General features: G+C 38.9%; 1 protein-coding gene across 5 annotated transcripts; it reads left to right on the top strand.

Moving 5' to 3' along the window:
- The first annotated feature begins 176 nt into the window (after window positions 1–176).
- AKNAD1 (AKNA domain containing 1) lies at window positions 177–21489 on the top strand. 5 transcript variants are annotated; one of them, XM_081865793.1, is made up of 18 exons: window positions 177–368; window positions 3882–5018; window positions 7408–7467; window positions 8253–8394; window positions 8639–8787; window positions 8898–8957; window positions 10100–10233; window positions 11112–11268; window positions 12755–12924; window positions 14690–14780; window positions 15009–15118; window positions 16399–16493; window positions 16601–16733; window positions 18217–18317; window positions 19506–19628; window positions 20527–20611; window positions 20886–21030; window positions 21171–21489. In XM_081865793.1, exons 2-18 carry the CDS (start codon window positions 3999–4001, stop codon window positions 21312–21314), a joined length of 2919 nt encoding a protein of 972 aa, XP_081721919.1. In that variant the 5' UTR covers window positions 177–368; window positions 3882–3998; the 3' UTR covers window positions 21315–21489. The 5 variants fall into 5 exon arrangements, with proteins under 5 accessions (XP_081721919.1, XP_081721916.1, XP_081721915.1 ...); XM_081865790.1 differs by having other exon boundaries at window positions 177–407; window positions 4015–5018; window positions 15012–15118; XM_081865789.1 differs by having other exon boundaries at window positions 177–407; window positions 4015–5018.
- Window positions 21490–21696: the final 207 nt, after the last annotated feature.

Below are 21696 nucleotides of genomic sequence, written 5' to 3'. Positions count from 1 at the left end.
CTGAAGCGTCCCAGCCAATAGCATTGCACCATCGAGCTCCCTTCGCCCCGCCCCAACCAACCCCCATCATGCTTTTGCCTGCTTGGTTGAGTGACGGGAAAAGGGGTGGGAGGGGGAAAAACTGCCGCCCGCGAGCGCATGCGTTGTACCGAGATGTCCTTTCCTCCCGTTTAAACGGTGTAATCTTTCAACTGCCGCCGCCCGCATCTTTCGCATTGGCCAATGAGAAGGCGAGTGAGGCGGGGTTTTCCCCCCCCTTCGCCTCGGCCTGCTCCACTTTTCATTGGTTTAAAAGCTGACAGTCGCTTAGGTCGGGATTTGATTTGAAGGAAAGTAGTTAGAGTATTGAGAGCGAGCCGGGGCAGAAGGTACTATGTCTTCGAGGAAAGGGGGTTTGCGCTGGAGCAGTTGAGTATTTGTTTCCATAACGAGAGTGTTTACTTAGTGTGGACTCAGAAGACCACGTAGCGTGATTACCCCGCCCTCTAAAGTGCATTCGATGCTTTACTGGTGTAAATCTTTATTCCGGATTATTTCCTTCCGGAATAAAAACTCCTATCTTTTGTGTAAAACCAGACACCGTTATACACACGTTGACCGGGAAAGCTATCGTAAAGCCCGGAGCAAAAAACAAGGAGGTGTCTTGTGGCACCTTAAAGACTTTACCAGATTTATTACCATAAACTTTCGTGGACTGTAGCCCACATCATCGGATGCATAAAGCGTTCATCTCAGTTACACGCTGAGGCAGCGAGCAGCTTTTGTTTTTGGTTTACTGCCCCAAACACTAATCAGTATTTGAGTACCGGCACTTTTCTTGTTGCAATGGTGCACATGATGTTGGGGGTTGTAAACAGTGAAGAAAGAGGGAAATGAAAAGTTTTTCATTTATCTGATGAGGTGTGGACTGTAGTCCACAAAAACGCAAACCATAATAAATAGGATTGACTTTAACGTTGCTGCAAAAGACAAGTAATAATCTATAAATGATTAGTTCATCCTTCCTGGTGGGAAGAATTTCCTGTTGCGTATGCACCAAGAAACTGATGGCCCCATATGAATCACCAAACGCCTAATATTGGGTCAAGCTGCCTTTGAAGAGTCTCCCTATATGCAGTAAAAATACATTTGCCCTTTACCATATGAAGTAGGCTAAGGAACATTATACATTCTCTACTGCCAGAGAAAGGGAGGGACAGTATAAAATAATTATAGTTACCTGCCTCAAGCCTTTGGCAATAAAGCTTAATACATTCATACAGGAAGGGGTGGAGATGGGAACACACCCATCATTCTCACTCAGCACATTGGATGTGCTCATCAGAAAGCATGCTTACCTGGTGCATCAAGGAAGCTTGATATTGTCTAGCAGCAAGGCTGCATCTGGAACTTGAGTACAGCTAAATATATATATGAAGAGGTACAAGGCGTGTTATGCTTTGGATGCTAGTTTACTTATATCAGCCATAGTTTGTCTTACAAGTGTATAAACAGACTAGAGCTTGAGTTCAAATACCTGCTCAGCCATGAAACCACTGTGTGACCTTGGGCCAGTCACATTCTCTCAGTCTAACAGGGTTGTTGCAAGGATAAATTGGAAGAAAGAAAAACCATTTACACCACTTTCAGCTATTTGGATATAAATGCAATAAATAATCATGTACAGTACTAAGAGTTTTAGCAAAAATATTCTTTTTTTATAAGCAAGTGGAATAGAGCAGTCTGATTCTGTCATGCATACCTTACACAGGATGCTGCAAAACAAGCCTCTGCTTACACCTCCACAGGTGCTGAAGGGATATTATCAGGATGCCTGTGTTTCCTCCTGCTTTCCTAAACTATGTCACTGACATTTTAATTCCTAGTGCTTAAAAAGCTGAGCTTCCATGTGTAAAGGGACTCCTCATAAGAAGATAATAATGGACTAGAATACAAAACAAAGTAATTATGGAAAATACTTTGAGGATTTTCAAATGAATGCACAGCGGTCTCCTCCTCCCTTTGCAACTCCCTCTTAGCCATGCTAATGTGAAACATTCCTAGAGATTGCCTGTCTAGATAATTTATAAGGATTTCAGGATGCAAATATTTGCTTTTGATCTTAAGAAGCAGTAACAGATGATGGCCATGATAATAGTAAATAATTAACTTGCATGGACCTTCCCATATAAATAATTAAAAGTCTCCACTGTGTAGGTGGAATAAACAGATTTAAGACATTAAAGGCTTCAGAAGAAATCCAATACCCATTCGAAATACTCCTTCATAGGTCCCAATGAAAACAAAAGTTAGTTGTTAAGTGAGACTAGGCTCATTCTGACATTCCCACCCAGGCCTGGAAAATGATGGCTTGTTACTCTATATTCCCTTTGTGATCCCACTGAACAATAGCAGGATGAAACCAGAATAATAAATAGCAAGGTGTCTTGTTGCCTTTATAAAGATACTGTGCTACTCCAGTTTGCTAGGCTCAATATAAGGTTACAGCTTATGTAATTAAATATATCCACTATGAAAAAGCATTGCTGTGTCTGAGTCTTAACTGTTTGGTAGTAGGCAACAGAAAATGTTCCAAGAATTTTGCTATTATACTGGTTGCCTAGGAAATTAGCCAGACATTTGCCTGTGATGTGTAAGTATAAGGGAGCATTGTCAATTTAACTATTAATATTTTCTGTACAAGTACATGTACTGTTTCTGTTTTATAGATGTAATGGGAAATGAGCAGGATGTGTGTATTGAAAGATGCGGGGGGCAGGCATGAAATAAATATTTAAGGTGTAGTAATTTGAATTCTGTTTGCCTGTTTACATGCATTTGCCAGAAGGTATATAACAAGCTGTAACTTAGACCCCAAAGCAGTTTAGACTCTAGCAAAGTTGTCCAGCATTTGACAAATGCTTGATGTTCCGAGCTACTTTGGTAGCCAAGCAAAATGTGTGGGTTTGCATATATAGAAACTAAGAAATGGCTAGTTCATGTAAACTAACCCAAAGCTCTGGGGGTGAGGAGTAAAATTATACTTCAAATTTCATTTTAGAATATACACAGAAGTAGATCTACAGATATCCCAAGAAAAGCCATTCAGATTTACATAAAGAGTGCTCTTTTGTCCAGTTAATGTAAAATTTTGAGCTAATAAAATTTTATCTGGTGATGCAGGTTAGTCAGAGTTTTCTGTTTGAAAAAAGTGCCTGGGACAAAAAAATAATAATCCAATTTTTAAATTTCAGTGGATTTACCTCAGACAACAGTATATAGGATTGTCTTGATAAAATATCACCAGATGTTCTCTCTTATTTCCCTTTTTAATGTTAACATTGAAACCTTGCTGTCTCAAATAAGGACAGGGCTTGTACATTGTTAATCCATAGCTGTATGGAAGGCAGCAACTTTTCATTCCAGTGTTTCATTCCAGTACTATTTGGTTATGCATCCATAACTCAGTGTTCATGAGCCACTGATAAATTTCAAATAGTGGAGGTGTAGTTCAGCAAAACATGCATATTTTTGTAATGTAGGGAGGTTTCTGAGACTAAATAATTACCAAGACTTCACCCCAAAAGGAGCTTATAACAGGGCAGCCCTACATCATGTGGATAAGGGAACTGGTTTTTGTTCCACATTGCCAACACCTCGGGAATAGCAGTAGCCTTAGTTAAGCTGCAGCTAACTGGCACTATTGATTGTGGATATAATTTTCCTTCATCCTAGGTTACATCCTTAGGCAACCCCAAAGATTTTAATTGCATTAATTATAAGGAGTACTATATGTAAAATGGACTCCAGAAAGTTTTAGAGTAGGGAAAAGGAAGATTTACAAGTTTATTGTACTATTTTATTTAGTTCAGCTAATGTGCATGTTCTCTCAAATCTTTCAGAATTTGAAAGCTGACGTTCAGTGAAAGTCATATTGAATATGCTCAGAATATGAGCAGGTATTGTAGATAAGAACAGTCTAACTGTATGAAGGCTAAGCCAATAATATAGTATTTGATATGCTTTACCTTGAAGATAATACCGATGATGAGCAAGAAGATCTGCCTTATGATGGAGATCTACAAAATACATATCAACACAAGTGTGATTCACAAAGCCTAGAAAATTCCACTTGTGTAGAAGATGGATCTCAGCATGTTTTCACCTTGACACCTTCTCACATGAGCTGTCATTCAAAAGAAAAATCAGACTGCAAAGCACAACTGCCTGAAACAAAAATAAATCTGGCAACATTGCAAAGGGGAAATGACATGGAATCTCCCAAGGCAACAGAGAAGGAGTTACTTGCTTGGGATGTTAACAGTTTAGGAAGAAATCAACATCTATCCAACTCAAACATTTCAGATGTCCTTTTACGCCATTTCCCCCAAGAGGAACTATCAAGTTTGTGCCAATTGATTGATTCTGAGACTCTCCCAGAGATATCATTTACTGAAAGTTTTGATGAAACTATCCTAAATAAAATTAAGATTTCAGAAAGTACAATATCTTTACCAAAGGAAGAAGGAAAAAAACTCGAATGCTGTAATTCAGAAAGAGAAGTAAAATTTGAATCAGTTGACAAAAATTGGGATTTGACTGAAGTTAAGGAGTTTGTAATGCATAAAAGTGTGAATCCCACCTATGATGGAAAAGATTGTAAAGACGATAATCTTCAACTTGTAATTGAGAAAGAACATGCAATTAATGAAGACTTCCATTATTTCTCAACCCCTAAAGATGTGTACCAAGACCACAAATATTTTCTGGCAACAACTTCGCATAATCTCAAAAATGGTCAACGTCAGGTTCATTATCAGCTTCCTGATTTTTCTAAGGTTGCTCCAAAGGTCAAAATACCTAAAGGAAAAAATAGCAACTCATGCCCTATACCTAAAAAGACCACACACACCCCAAATTTGCTTGGTAAATCAGAAGTTGTGAAAGATGTTTTAGAAGCAATGAATTCTTTGGACTCTCTTGCAACCAAGAATGAAGAAAAGGGAATTAGCACACCTGAACTAGACCAACAACTAGAGGTAGATAAGAGGTGATATTGCACATAATTGGAATTGCCATTGATAGCCAAGCACAATCTTGGGTGTATTTATTACGCCTGTAACAACTCAGTCAGCCGCAGATTTCTGTGTGTCTCTAGACACTGGTTTGTGCAACACACTAAACTTTGACTTAGTGGGACCATGCAAATGGATGAATTCTTAGAAAGAACTTAGCAGCTCCTTTGCTGGCGTTTTGCTGCCACACTGATTTCTTAGCATTTCATCCAAACTAGGACTCACTCTCTCCTCACTAACCATGAGCTTACAGCAAACTAGTCCATAAGCTGAATGCCTACCTTTTTTGTTAAATGTAAAACCAAAAACCAGGGACACTCCTCTAATCTGTGGAGGCAACCCTAAGCATGCTTATTCTAATGAGTAAACCCTATGAGCATAGTGAGAGTTAAAGGTAAAGGAATAAATATTAGCTGGAGTGCAAAGTGAAGAGTGCAGTCTAATACCTTACATTTGTGCTGAGGAATGTACATATGGGGTGGGCATAGGCGCCGACTCCATGGGGCCTGAGGGGGCCCGAGCCCCCTCAAAAATTCGTCAGCCCCGCGAGAAGCGGGGATTCCCCCTAGCTCATTAATATTCACCGCCCACGGCGGCAGCCAATCGGCTGCCGCAAAGGGCGGGCCCTCACAGGTTCACTTAAGGTCGGGGCAGCCCGGGGCTCGCCCCTTTCGTTCCCCCAGCTGCAGCGGTTTGGAGGTCTTGGGCCCCCCCAATATTTTTTATAAGTCGGTATGGGCCCCCGCCCCCCCCCAATATTTTTTATAAGTCGGCGCCCCTGGGGTGGGATTGAAAGGAGACCTACTGCAAATAGGAATTCCATGATTTCTGCTGGTTCCCCACTCAATGTGCCATGCCCCGTACAGTTCCAGAGGTTCCCTGACCAGCTTTTTGGAATTTCAGGGGACTATATTGGAAAGGAGGGATGCGGGTGGCGCTGTGGGTTAAACCACAGAGCCTAGGACTTGCTGATCAGAAGGTTGGCAGTTCAAATCCCCGCGATCTATTCCTTTGTAATAGAACAGCTACTTTGAGATCTTGTATAGAATGTCCTGGGAGATAAACGGACATAAATCTGACATCAGGAATCACAAGACAGAGAAACCAGTAGGAGAACATTTCAATCTCCCAGGACATTCTATACAAGATCTCAAAGTAGCTGTTCTATTACAAAGGAATTTCAGAAATAGACTGGAAAGAGAAGCTGCTGAATTGCAACTTATTACCAAACTTAAAACCATGGAGAGACCTGGTCTTAACAAAGACATTGGATTCTTATCTCATTATACATGACAAAGCCATTTTTTACCTTCTCACCCCTTGCTTTTTCCTGTAAGACCTATTGCAGTCGTTAAGAGTCGTCAACAGGCTCATCACAGCTATCTGCCAATCACCCATTCCCACCACCCTTCTGAGTAATACCCCTCCCCACCTTCCCACTATTTAGAAGGGTCTGGTGACTTCTGTTTCAGTGTATCTGAAGAAGTGTGCATGCACACGAAAGCTCATACCTAGAATTAACTTAGTTGGTCTTTAAGGTGCTACTGGAAGGAATTTTTTAATTTTGTTTTGACTATGGCAGACCAACACGGCTACCTATCTATAACTGGAAATATGTAAGAAAAACTTATTGAAACTTGATTATATCTATTTCTTGCATGGTATTGTATATCATTTTGATTATGTATACTGCCTTGTTAATATTGGCACTGAAGAAATTATAGCAATAAGATATTTCCTCTTCATTAGCATAAGCCCCTTTCATGTAACCATCTGTATGTGATCTTTTATATGTATATATTTTAATTCTACTCCTGTTGTTAAATTATTGATTTTTATATGTTTTTAGTAGTTTCTATTTTAGTTGTAATCTGCCTATATACTCTCATTATGGGAAAAGGTGATTTATTATTATTATTATTATTATTATTATTATTAATGAGCCCAAGCACCAGCTTGGTTCCCAGACTGGATTTTCTACCCTAACCTTATCCTTTGCTCATAGCACTGCTTCCTAGCCCAAAATCTATATTTTCCCCCTTTCAGATGTATTATCACCACTAGCCACTTTTTCCAGAGTTCCCATTATATCCAGCAATCATCTCCCAGTGTAATAGCATCCAGTATCTCCTGAGCCTAGCTTCTCTATGAGGATTTTCCTGGCCAATTTTTTGTTTTCTTTACAGCGCTTGCTCTATTTGAATATAGATTTTTCCTAAGCAGCTAGAACATTAATGAATGACCTTGGCTATGGGAAAAGTATTGCTCACAGTCAATTGCTATTTTTGCTTTCCATATGCAATATACAGTATGTTTATTGTTTTTTTCTTTTTTATATCTGTTGAAATAATAGCTACTGACAAAACAAGCTGAAGCTCAGAATCATATTGATCATCTAAGATTTAATACAAAGGTAAGTCTCCTATAACATGAAGTCAGTTTTTCTTATTTTTTTCTGAATACAAATGTTTTGTTTATGCAGCTTTAGTATGCTGTGCATTGTATAATGCAAGCACATTCTGTATTCTTTTCAGTGTCTGTTTAAAACGTGCAAGGCTGCCCAGACATGTAGAAATTACATGTGTTTTATCTCTTTTTAGCTACTATTGATTTAAATCTTTTTATATATTACTCGCTTTTTATACAGAATTTTAATGCTTTATTTTATATTTTATAAACCACTTAGAGGTTTTCTTGTAGTCAAACAGAATGCAGTTCTTGATAAATAAATATGCATACTTTCATACTGTGGTTTATTTATCTCTCTGCTTCAGTATTTCATAGAATATAGTGCGCTCACTCTTCCTAGAGCAGATGCACTGGAACAAGCTATTTTCCTTGGGTATAGCTGGTATAAACAGTAACCCTAGTCCATGTCTATGTATGAACAACCCTAGCGATGACTCCTCCTTTCCACCACCCAACTTCAATGACCTAAGATGTCTAATCAATTTGCTATGTATTTTACCTTGTTTGTGTAAACCCTGAAAGTTCCATTGAAGAGTGGTATATACATCTTTTAAATAAATTAAAATATACTGGTGTTTGGATATCGCTTGCCTAATTTTACCAATTTATTATTTGTGCCTGTGGATGCTTGGGGTGAGGGTGGGGTATCATAAAGAGAAAGGCAAGTGAATGTTTTTATTGTGGGTGCTGATTTTGTACTTCACAATGAGTTTTTGTATATTTTAACAGATACCTCCTTGCTCAAATCAAAATAGACCAAATCCTGGCATTAAATCAGAAAGTCCTGGAATAACTACAGAGATGTCTACAGTTCTACCTATAACAGTCCCTGTGAAGCCCATGGTTGATTTCTCCCAGTCACCTTTCTCAGGTAGTTCAAATGGACTATTCAAATACTTAGAATACAATTATTATTTTACTTGTATAGCCCTCCAGAAGTTGTTTAACTACAACTCCCTGACCATTGGACTAAGCTGACGGGAACTGACGGGAACTGGAGCGCATCTGGAGGGCCTCAGCTTAAGCCACCGCTGTTCTGCCTGTTTGCTGTTGTACACTATATGAAGGAAATAGCATACAGATCACATTACCACTTTTGTCATATTGTTCTGTAGAACTGCAGTCGCAAAGAATGATCTCACCATTACCCTCAGCTGATGCAGCAAGACAATCATCTGGGAATCAACCTCTGTTGCAAAACGTTACAGAAGAAGAAAAGCTTTTTCAGATGTTAAAGGAACAGTCAAAAGAGCTAAAATCAAAAGTAATACAAATAGTTCTTTTTTAAATACAATATATATTTGAAACAAACACCTTGTTTTTCTTAATACTCCATCTGAAAGCTTAAATGAAATGCATCCCTTTTTCTTAAAGGTGGAAGCATTTTCTAACTGTCTTACACAGGATGTATTCCCAGTGGAAGAACGCCAACAGGTGAATACCTTTTTTTGTGTTTGAAAACAAATTTGTTACATTTTAAAACTCTGTTTTTGAAAAACTATATGTGAAAATAAAATGTATAAACTCTAGAATAGCAGCACTATTCTCTACATCTTATATTCAGAATGAAGTATAAAAATTGCTGTTTAAATCAGTTAAAATTAGTTTCCATTGAAAAAAGTGAGACAGGTGAGTCACGACTTACATCTCATAGATTTAAATGGGAACTAAGTTCAGTTACCTTAATCTGTGCTTAATAATAAATCATTTTCATCATCTCAGAATCATGTGAAGTTGTAATATCATACTCTCTCGACAACTTTGTACAGGAGAGGCAGTTAACCTATGGCCCTCCAGATATTTTTGGTTTACAGCTTCCATCATCCCTGACCATCTGGTCTTGCTGAGAGATGAATTCCAACATTAGCCACCCCTGATTAGCCACCCCTGCTGTTTAGGACTGCAGTCTTAAAGGAGCAGTTTTATGACCACAGGTCTTGCTATAAAGGCAATTATAATTTGAATAAATTCCTTCAATTACCTTAATTCCTAAATTACCTTCAGAATTAACTGGGAGATTTTCCTGAAGGGGAGTGAAGGCATTTGTTTAAGTATACCCTGCAGGCCACAGATGTAAAGCACCCTTAGATTAAGATTAATCAAATTTCTTAGTTGCCTACTGCAAAAGAAATCTCTGGGTGGCTTAAAAGAAATTTACAAAACTATTTCAACATAATAAGTAATGATACTTACATAAATTGTATACCCCAAAGCGGCACCTCATCCACTTCTTCAGAGTAGGCAGCTCCATATGCATATTTCTTCGTGTTGCTGCCTTCTCTTCCACTGAAGTGTACAGGGCAGTTCACACGTGCCAGAATTCCACCTGCACAGTTCTTGGTAGAGCCGTATTATTTGAATGCAACATTTTGACAAAACAGGCATTCAGTTAAATATAAGGAACATTTTAAAAGACTGGTATAAACTACTTTAGCTATTCATGTTCTTTTTATCTTGTTATGTTTGAAGCTATTGCTGTGTCCATGGCATGTTTAAGGACAGCACTGAATATTTCAATTACTAATCTATAGAAAAATTGTCAAATAACACCAAGGTTACAAATTTTGTTTGTGAAGCTTTTAAGGCTTTTAAAGGAGCAACTAGACAAGCTGGAATGGAATTACTTAGCCACAAAGGAGAAACATTGTACATTTCGGCACCAACATCCCATCTACCCATCAATGAGCATCGGAGAGTTTGATCCTAACAGGTCAAGTATTTTTTAAAAAACAATAATACACTAATAATATAACAATTTTAAAAAAATCTTACATTCACAACCTTGCTTATGTTAAAAAATTATTGGGACGCACATCAAAAATTACTTTACTTTTGGTCACCCACCAATTCTCTCCTGCAAATGCCTCCCAGGCTGATACAAGAAATACCGTATTTTTTGCTCTATAGGACGCACTTTTTCCCCTCCAAAAATTAAGGGGTAAGGCAAGCTGGGAGTAAAATGAACAAGTGATCCATCCAGATGGGACAAGGAATTTGCACGAAAGGCTGTGCAGAAGGATCCTGTACATGGAAATACGACATTATTCAGAGGAGTGAAGGATAGTTAGTTGTGCTCCTTCCCATTCACCTCTCAATGTTTACTATGTCTGATGTGTGTCACTACATGCAGCTTCCCTGCACATGACATTATTAATAACGAGCCCTTTTTTATCTGCATCCAACCCTAAGTCGTGGCTAGCAACACTCACGTTTTTCATGATTGAAACCCTTATTTTGAAGTTCAAACTTCACCGTAATCAGTGCATGTTGAACATTGTGGGTTGCACCCCAGGCTGTGCCAGTGGGATTCTGCTGGTACAATGGGACTTCCCCAACCCTCCTGAGCTGATTGTGAGGGCATGCAGGAGGCTGGAAGGGTCAGGAGAAGAAGAGAAAGTTCTGCTACATGCACAAAAATCCATTGCGCCAGTTGAGCTGCAGTGCCGGATAAGGCCTTTTAAATACTGTGATTTTTGACATTTCATTTCCTTACCTAGCCCATTGTATCTCTAATGCTATTATGATAAGAACAAGAAGTGTGTATCAATATTATAATGTAACTTCGTATCTTATATTATTTGGATTTAGAAAAGTAGAGGGGGAAATATTTAAGCTTGGGATGCTGCTTGAAGATATCAAAGAGAAAATGGATAAGACTGCCTGCAGCCCACGTTCCTCTGCTTTTGTAACATCACCATCATGCACACCCTGTGAATCTGCTTCTCCCTATTCAAGTCGTTCTGAGGTAAACCATTAAGTCCCAATAAAGAACAAAGCATATTGTTTTATATCACATAATCTTCACTGAGATTGCATGATTGAATTAATGTTACAGTAGAGTGGTAATACATGCACTCAAAATGTAGCAATACTGTCATAGTGCCACACCCCTCTAATTCACCAGTCCCATTTCACTGGATTTTCAGGTTTTGAAAGTTTTCAGGTTTAGACCTTCTGACTTTCTGTCTCCTCCACAGGATCATGCAGTTTAGCTTTAAGCTAACAGCAGGCCTTTGGACCTCTTGTATTGAAATATTATTTTCCTGGTTTAGCTATAAGCCTGTGTGTTAATAACATTACCATAGTTGCACAAGACTCTTCAGTCTAGAGGCGGTAGCTAATTAATCCTGGTTTTTAGATGTTTTGTAGACATTTAGACTTAACATGTGGATTCCTTCTATTTCATTAGGGAAGAAATTACTTCAAAACTATGAACTTCTTAGAATAATAGAATTGTAGAGTTGGAAGAGACCCCAAGGTTCATCTAATCCAACCCTCTGCAATGTAGGAATCTCAACTAAAGCATACATGACAGGTGGCCACCCAACCTTGGCTTAGAAACCTCCAAGGACAGAGAGACCAACACCTCCTGAGATAATCTGTTCCACTGTCTAACAGCTCTGTCAAAAAGCTCTTCCTGATGTTTAGTCAGAATCTACTTTCTTGCAACTTGAAGCTATTGGTTCAGATCCTAGCCTCTGGAGCCAGAAATCAAGTTTGTTTCATCTTCCATGTGACAGTCCTTTAGATATTTGAAGATGGCTATCATGTCTGCTCGCAGTCTGTTTTCCAGGCTAAACTTATCCAACTCCCTCTTAAGGCTTGTTTTCCAAACCGTTTAACATCTTGGTTGGCCTCTTCTGCACACATTCCAACTTGTCAATATCCTTCTTAAATTGTGATGCCCAGAACTGGACACAATATTCCAGGCATGGTCTGGCCAAAGCAGACTAGAGCAGGACTATGACTTGCCTTGATCAGGACAGTATACCTCTGTTGATGCAGCCTAGAATAGCATCAGCTTTTTTTGCTGTAGCCTTACATAGTTGACTCGTGTTAAGCTTGTGGTCTATTAAGACCCCTAGGTCCTTTTCACATGTACTACTGGCAATCTAGGTGTCCTCCATCTTATATTTGTGCAGTTGGTTCTTCCTATCTAAGTGTAGAGCCTTACATTTGTATCTATTGAAATTCATTTTGTTAGTTTGGGCCCAGTTCTTCACCCTGTTAAGGTCATCTTGAATCTCCTTAATTAACAGGAGTGAAAATTACAATATTTTTTAAGTTATTCAGATCTTTTGGTTGGCATGCATAGTGGGTTTTGCAGATGAAAATGGTACACACACACACACACACACACACACAACTCTCCAACATTGTGAAATTGCTGTGAATGTAGCAAGTTCTTCAGTAGGTCATAATATCCATTTCCCCATGTGGTTCTTTCATAGAGTCCAGCGATTTCAAACATTAGTGAGTCCCCACAAAAGACTGCTTCTGGCGTGAATATTGCTAAGAATAAAAAGTATGGAGACAATGGAAGTCAGCCTATGGAGATGATTCCACAGAGAATGTATCAGCAATCTAACAAAGGTAGCCAACATCATCCCTTTCATCAGAAGTAAGTGTTATCCATAGAAGTTGACTATTAAATGGGTCATAATGTGTTAACTATTTGCTCAGTTCAGCAGATCTCCAAATCATGGCACAAAACATATAAAATTCCTTCATGCACTTTCTCATGAATTGGTATGCTATGGTTAGTGCTTGCTCTCGACAACCCATGTTTGGAAAGTGGTTTTACAGTTCTGGTTTGGAAGACAAGCGCTATCCATAGCTTGGCAACTCAGATCTCACAGCAAAATATAGTGAGCATTAAACTATAAACTGGAAGTAAAGGTGTCTGTGAAGAGTGTGTGCATGAGCCCATGATTTTGGCCATTGGTATCTGGCAGGCCAAATATAAATGTTTTGACTAAGGTCCAAAGAACTACCTTAGGTATGGCCAAGTGTTTACATATATGCAAACATTCTATTTGACTATTTTACCTATATTCCCAAGGAGATCATATAATTTTAACGTGTTCCTCCACTAACGATATCACTACCAAAGTGGGAAACCTCTGTGCATCAGCATGTATTAGTAGAAACTAGATGATTAAAGCACCTTATCAGCCACACTAGTACTCAACAATTCATTCTAGTGTGACTGAATGTGCGACAACACACACACATATCCTATGCAAATAGTCTTTTGCTGGGCTGTAAACTGTAAAATTCTATTTGTTTGATTGTAATTTAGTAGCTGATCTGTGACTGGAATAATAATAAAGACTGAAATATATATGCAATGTAAAACAATCAGCTTCATGCCATATCATAAGTTGTTTTGTATGAAACTCACCTTTTTTTCTAAGTGGTTTACTATGCAGCATTGAGGGCTCTTTTTCAGAAACATACAGTGGTGCCTCGCAAGACGAAATTAATCCGTTCCGTGAGGCTCTTCATATAGCGGTTTTTTCGTCTTGTGAAGCAAGCCCATTGACAGCTTAGCGGATTAGCGCTATTAGCGGTTTAGCAGCTTTTAGCGGATCAGCTGATAAGCGGCTTATCAGCGGATCAGCTGATAAGCGGCTTAGCGGCTTAGGGAAAGGGGGGGAAAGGGGGGGGGACCGCAGGAACTCGCAAGACATTTCGTCTTGCGAAGCAAGCCCATAGGGAAATTCGTTTTGCGAAGCGCCTCCAAAATGGAAAACCCTTTCGTCTAGCGGGTTTTCCGTCTTGCGAGGCGTTCATCTTGCGGGGCACCACTGTACATTCAACCTCTCTTGGGTTCATAGAGCCGGTTGTACATTTCTTTGGAGTGTAGACCATTCCAGATGAGTTCACTTAAACATTTCCATGTAAACGTGCCTAGGATTAGTGTTAAAAGGCTGGTTATAAAGCAACATCCATTGAAACGGCTGCATATTGAAAAAAGCCTTATGAATGTGAAATACGGACTTGAAGACGTATAGGGCAACACACAGGACAGTATCCAATTATGTCTGTTTGCTTGTGCAATCGGACTTTTGGATTCTCTTCTTGTTCCTCCAGTTCCAACTCACATCCCCTCTGAAGCATATTTTGAAATCTTGTTTGCCTGGGGAATTTCTGTAGAAAAAGACTTGCACGAACAGATACCCACTCACTATGTTGGATCTCACCCACAGAATGTAACTTTATTCTTCCCATTTGTACCAATTCATTCTGTGCCTCCCTCAGATCTGCAAACAGTTGTTTAGTGAATTTATAACCTGTTTTTAATTGCTTTTTAAAATATCAAAATTACAAGGAGTTATTATTAAAGACACATTTAATAAAACAGAATTTTGCTTTCCCCTTAGTCAGCTAGAGCTGCAAACTAAACATTCTTGTGAAGATATAATGAATCCTCTGGAAAAATCAGGATTCCCAGCAAATAAGCAAGCTATTCATGTAAGTCAGTTTGATTCTTAATTTATTGTTTTATCAGCTTGATAAAACTAAGATGGTTCTAATTAATTACTGTTGACTTTAATTACTGTTGACTAGGCTAACATCGTAAGACAATTCAATTGCTGTCATTCAAATAAATGTACGAGGAACAATGTGCATTAATGCAGCAGGTGTTGATGATGTAAATAATAAGAGTCCTTTGTTAATGTATTGTGTTTTGTAATACAGCAGCACTGCTCCTTTTCACCCATTAAAAAGGCTGGAGGGCTACAATCCCACAAACCACTTATAGGCATAGGAAATCAAAATGATTACAGTGATCAAGGAAACACAGATGGGTAAGTTTTAATCTCAGAGGTTCCAAAATATACTCAACTATTCCAACTATAACACATTTGTATTGTATGATTAGCAACAAGGCCAGCTTGTTGTGTGCCCTTGGGCAACTGAATATCAGTTGACTCTTCTGGCACCACCGATTTTGCAACGCCCCTTCTTATTTTAACCACTCTCCTTCCCTCTTTGTCACTTCTCGCTCATAACCAAAACAAGTCTTATTCAACACAATCTCCTATTTTCAAATAAAAATATACATTTTTTCACATCACTAATTGCCTATTTTTGCGCAGGGGTAGACTTTATAGTCCACCTGTCTAATTAAAGCTGTAAAAATTAAAGCCTCTATTGAAAGATGCCAGCATTTGTGCTACTGTCACAATCTCAGCCACCATCAAATCAAAACCTCTCAGTTCCCAATAGCTGCTAGCGACCAATGCCAATGATATGAATCATGTTGACTGCAGTTATTCCCCACATAGAGCAATTGAATTTTAATTTGTAACAGCCAAGACATAGTTTGCAGAACTTAGTGTTTATCTATGGTCCTTCCTGAAGCACCTGATCTGCAATGTCATGCTGGTGGAAACAATAATTTGAAGTAACAGCTAGTCACCACATCACAAATTACTTGTAGTATTTTGCAAACTTGTAGACAGATATTAACATTTACAGATCAGCACATCTAAAACACACAACATAGCAAATCCAGCCTTGGTGTTACAGAACTACACTTTAGCTCAAACAAGCCAAACAAATGTTTTCTCAGACTCTGACCAGATGCCAATAGAAAAAGGGACATAAGAAAAAGAAACTTCAAAGAGAAAATGCACACCAGCTGCAATTTCCCTAAACAAAATGGAGCACCATCCCTACTAGGAAAGACTAAAATGTTTTAGAGCTTTTTAGTTTAGTAGAAGAGAAAACTAAGGGAAGATGTGGTAGAGAATTATTAAATTATGGATTTTAAAACTATACATGATCCAGGTTTCTACTGTTGCATTGCTTATGCGCAGTTTCACTTTTCTTTATAGCTTTGATAAGTGGGAATGATTTGTAATAGTGTTTTAAAGAGTATCTGGAATTGGCGCCTCAACATGTTTTTGTGAGGGGGTCTTTTGACGCAATGGTGCTGGATTGCAAAAGGAGAGTTCTAGGGCTCATGCTTAAAATGCTGATTGCAGAATTATGGAAGGAAGGGTGACATTGCTATGTCCTTTATATTGTGCTGATCCTTTCTCTGACATGCATTGTGCTCATATTTTATTTTTTACCCCGTAAGTAATTTAAGCTATTGGGAAATGAGATCTCCACCCCCAGCCAATCCATATAATACCAGCAATCAAGAATGCAACGCGACTATATTGAAAGAACGAGGTACAGAAAGATAAATCAGCAAAAGTATATGTTTTTAAAAACCAGCAAAATAATTCTAATAGATATCACCCACTAATCCATTTTTTCTGATACACATTTTTTCATAGGAAACTTAACTTATCCTTCAGATCACAGGTTTCTTGATGAGTTGAGGAATCCTGCAAAGGATCATATTATTATACATCCTAGACTGAAAATACAGTTATCAAGTAGACAAGTTTGTCCCTGTTCTTCCAGCAGGTTAGTATGTACACTGCTAAACCTAAACTCTACACCAAATGTGCACTCTCACCATGTTGAGGCACACGTTCCTGATATGTCTCATAGGGTGCAATCCTAAACCCATCCCTGTGTGAGTGTCTGAGGGCCCTGCTCTTGCCACTTACCACCTGGCCTGGGGCGGGGCCTGAAGCCTCAAAAGGACTGCTCTGCTGCCCAGGAGGACTCTCCTGTGTGAGTGTCTGAGGGCCCTGCTCCTTCCTGCCACTTACCACCTAGCCCGGGGCCTGACAGGCCTCGCAAGGACTGCTCCTACCACTTACTATCTGGCCCAGAGTGGGGCCTCACAAGGACGGTTGTTGCCACTGATGCTGCTACGGCCCAGGAGGACCCGGAGGGGTGCAGAGTTCTTTTTAACATGTTTAAAAAATTTCCTTTCCCTTTAGATTTTTTATATATGGGGGTGGGATGGATGTTTGGGTGGGCTTGGGAATTTGTTAGATTTTGATGGATTTGTAATTTTTGCAGTTTTTATTTGTATTGTTTTATTGTTTTCTGGGTTGTTGTTTTTCTTTTTTTCTTTTTATTGTTTTAAGGTTTTATTGTTTAGGCTGCAAAAGAATAACATTAATTGCCATCAACAGAGGCTAATATGAGGCTTGGGATTGCTACTGTGGAGGGGTAGCCACTGTGATCCACGCGACGGTCACCTCCAGACTGGATTATTGTAACTCGCTCTACGTGGGGCTGCCCTTGAGACTGACCCAGAAACTCCAGCGGGTGCAGAATGCTGCAGCGAGACTCCTTACGGGGTCTTCGCTGCGAGATCACATTCATCCGGTGCTATACCAGCTGCACTGGCTCCCGGTGGAGTACAGGATCAGGTTTAAGGTGCTGGTTTTAACCTTTAAAGCCCTATACGGCCTAGGACCCTCGTACCTACGGGACCGCTTCTCCTGGTATGTCCCACAGAGAAACTTGCGGTCTTCAAATAAAAACATCTTGAAGGTCCCAGGCCACAGAGAGGTTAGGCTGGCCTCAACTAGAGCCAGGGCTTTTTCGGCTGTGGCTCCGATCTGTCACAAGAGACTAGGGCCCTGCAGAACTTGACATCTTGCCGTAGGGCATGCCTTTGGCCAGGGCACAGCCTGACTCCCTCCCTCGGCAATCTTCGCAGAGCTCTGGACCAATGGTTGCCAGTGGCTTGATTTGAATTAATTTTATAATGAATGGTTTTAGAGTGTTGTTTGTGTTGTACTTTTGTACTGTTTTATTGTTGTTAGATGCCCTGAGCCCAGCTTCGGCTGGGGAGGGATATAAATAAAAATTATTATTATTATTATTATTATTATTATTATTATTATTATTATTAACATGGGACTAAGTCCCATTGAATTCAGTAGGATTTGAGTAGACGAGTAGAAGACTGCAATGTTAAGAACCTCTGTGCTGATTGTTAACATACAATTAAGCCTCTCTCCTGTGTTATCTGTTTCCAAAATAGAAATAAAAAAATGGAGCACAGGAAAACAATAAAAGAAAAGCCAGACTGTGAAAGGTACTCTATCTTCTTAGAAGGAAAAGCGATGGATTTAGATTTATCAGGTACTTAAGTTTTGGTAATATTAACAAAAAGTCTCACATTATTTGGAATTTAAGTGTGAACGACTAAGCATCTCTAGTAAACATTACAATATCTGATGTCAGTTAAAGTCAGTGGGTGTGATTGAATGTAGCAAGAGTGGGCTTCTGCTTGCACAGCAGGGCTCCTCCTTCCTTGTCACAACTCCCCCCCCCCAAAAAAAAATCTGATCTGGAGGGCTAGGAGATCCTCAGAAGCAGATTTTGCGGAGATACAGTGGTGCTTTCGAACTGCTAGGTTGGCAGGAGCAGGGACCAAGCAACGGGAGCACACCCCGTTGTGGGGATGCGAACTGCTGACCTTCTGATCAGCAAGTCCTAGGCTCTGTGGTTTAACCTACAGCGCCACCTGCGTCCTCTTAGTAACATAGGGCTCAATTAATGCTTCAGCTGGTTCTGATGACTGACTGGTACTCCAGCGTTAGAAGACCTTGACTGACTTTCCCCTCCTAGCTCAGTTAGAACCCTAAATGGCAAAGAGCTATGGTATCTAAAGGGTCATCTTTTTTCATTTAAATCCAGCCATCAATAACTTTATCAGAGGTGAATCTGCATCTGAAATTAGGCAGGTGGCAACCAAAAAGCCTTTTCTACAGTAGCACCATCTTATGGGATTCTCCCCATAGAAGCGGAATGCTTTCGCCTGGCACCTAAAGATACATAATGAAGGCACCAGACAAGTCTCCCTGGGGAGAGCATTCCACAAACAGCGGGCTACCACAGATAAGGCCCGTGGAAGAGGCTCACAAAGAAAGGCCTCAGATGATTGCAGGGTCTGGGTCAGTTCATATGGGGAGAGGTAGTCTTTGAGGTATTTGTGCACATTTATGATCCTCTAATTTGTTTTTGCTGCTGCTTTAAATCTGTTGTTGTTGCTGTTAAATCTCCATGCTTTTACTGTTGGTTTGACACCATTTTTTATTGTGCCTTGTAAGCTTCCTTGGGACTGTTTGTGGGTGAAAGGGAAGGTGCAAATTCCAGGAATATACAATAATTTTATACATACGTTAGTGTTTCAATTGTTACAAGAGACTTAACTGACATGGCAGAAGTCATCACAGATTTTAACGAAGTCAAGCAAGCCTTACATTTCTAAGGCCAATACATTACATATGTATTAACATATTTGTTTAACTTGGGGTGCGGTGTTAGGTAGTGACACCGAAGACACTTCGTTCTCACACCTGCTAGACAGTTCAAGCAGTGAAGTATGTCTGGAAAAGAGTATTAAAAGTCATGGATCATGGACAATGGGTCTACAAGAACAAAATGAAGGTAGAATAATTTTTGTAAGGTATTCTTTTGTATAGTATATGGAAAATTCTGGATATAATTAACACAAAATTTTGATCTTTATATGAATTTAGCTGAAGACACCAAAGTGATATTATCATACCTCTGTGCCCATTCCGCTTGTTTAATCAAGAACAGCAAGCCTAAATCAGCTGTACAATCAAATTAATCTGCATGAGAATGCAATTACACACAATGCAAAAATATACAAATCACGATTTTTGCATAACTACATCACAGTCTGAATCACTCAAAATCTGCAGTTTTCCTCTGGAAGAGAAAATACCTATTTTTGGTAGTTTCCACAAAAGTCTTCAGAACACTTAAGCTATGTACAAAAACACAGACTGACTCTGGGCTAAGTTGCTGTTTTACTTTCTTTCGCCTTCTTTTTATTTCAACATACTTCTCTCAAAGAGATTGGAAAGGCAGTCAAAGAAAGAGTTATAGTAAGGAAAGTGATGAGTGTAAGAGTGGTAAATCTTGATTTACCATACAATTAATAATTAAGCATAAGCTAATACCAAAAACATTTTTCTTGAAAGGGAAAAACAAAATACACATAATCTCAGACAGTTTTTTAAACAACAGAGAAGTTAAAGGGAATGACCCATGCCCTTTCAAAAGCTGTGAAACTCAGTGGAGCCCCTTCACATCCTGCTGTTTTTTGCAAATAGAAAATGGCCTTAATGGCCTTAGAAACTTGTCACACCCTGTGTGACTCCTTTTCTAAGGTGTTAATTAAAAATGAAAGAGCAGTTATACTTGTGTTTGAAACATTTGATCATCAATGCTTAATAGTAGGCTGGAGCAGGGACCAGGTAATGTAGTGAACGTGTTTAATTGCATTTCTTAAAAATATTTTTTAAAAATTTTTTAGCTAGTTCGCAGAAGCAAAGCATCAACCTTCAAAGGATATATACAAAGAAACAACCAGAAGAGTTTATAGAAAGGCTATGTGACAGGTAACATGCATCATCAGTTTTAAAACCAAGTTCTTATAACCCTAGCTTATAACTGTAATTTTCATGGGCAAGTTTGTTTTATTTGCAGCAATGCATGCCAATACTTTTAAGATCACAACAAAAAATAATTTTTGAATTCAGCCTTTTGTGGTGCCCTTGTGGGCTTAGTAGTAATATAATTAATTTAGAACTAGCAAGCAGACACTAGATGTTAAGCATAGAATGTATTTTTTGTATCAATATGATATGCCTGTGATTTTTTGTTACGCTCTAGACAAAATCTACATATTCCCCAAACTCGCTACTCAAGGATGCATGATACTATTATCCTTTCACCACAATACCTCACTAGTAGGAATATTTATGGAAGGCCAGTATGCGGTCTGAGAAACAGGCACATCAAGGAGACACATTCAAAGGTATGTGGGGAGCCTTGTATCTACAGAAAAGGAAATGGAGAAATCTTTGAACATTTTCCTTACAATGAAACAAGTGAACTTTTCTCCCCTAATCCAATCAGTGATGTTAATTACAACAGGGTTTTTTCCCCCCTTAACAGATATTAAGTTCCACTTTGGATGATGTTATACAGACTGCAAACAATTTAAAGAAAACTACAGAACACATGGTGCAAGTTGTTTCAGAAGATTTAGCCAAGGCCAAAATTCAGACACTTTCCAGTCTTGCAGCTAGCCAATACTAAATCTGAATGTGTTTTGAAAACTGACAGAACTATATTTGAAAGTTGGAATGTGTAAAGAATGAAAATGCACCATTTCTCTCCTTATTCTTCATCTTAAATAACCTAAAAACTATTGCATAAAAAATAACAGAAATTATCAAGTTGGGAGTTAATAATAAATAGGTTTTACAAAATCGTGCATTGTATACGTATGTTTAGCTCAGTTTGGAACCTAGGATAAGTATATTTCCCACTTAGTGTTGGTACAGAAGAATAATCTCTTTGACTAGTCCAGTTATTTAATCTCAGACACAAACTCAGATAATTTAGTAGGCGGCACAATTATTTTTATATCAGTATGGCTTAAAAAATTCTAATTTATTGCCCAGCAACAGCCCATTTA

This window comes from Podarcis erhardii (assembly GCF_964252035.2).
Source record: "Podarcis erhardii genome assembly, chromosome: 6".
In the NCBI taxonomy this organism is placed as follows: domain Eukaryota; kingdom Metazoa; phylum Chordata; class Lepidosauria; order Squamata; family Lacertidae; genus Podarcis; species Podarcis erhardii.
This window is presented reverse-complemented; position numbering and strand designations above follow the sequence as displayed.

Excerpts from the sequence above, each read along its gene's own strand:
- AKNAD1 (XM_081865789.1), top strand. The coding sequence starts at position 374 with ATGTCTTCGAGGAAAGGGGGTTTGCGCTGGAGCA. Across the intron at positions 5,019-7,407 it reads AACTAGACCAACAACTAGAG|CTACTGACAAAACAAGCTGA; the intron begins GTAGATAAGAGG and ends TTGAAATAATAG. Across the intron at positions 18,318-19,505 it reads GATGGATTTAGATTTATCAG|GTAGTGACACCGAAGACACT; the intron begins GTACTTAAGTTT and ends GTGCGGTGTTAG.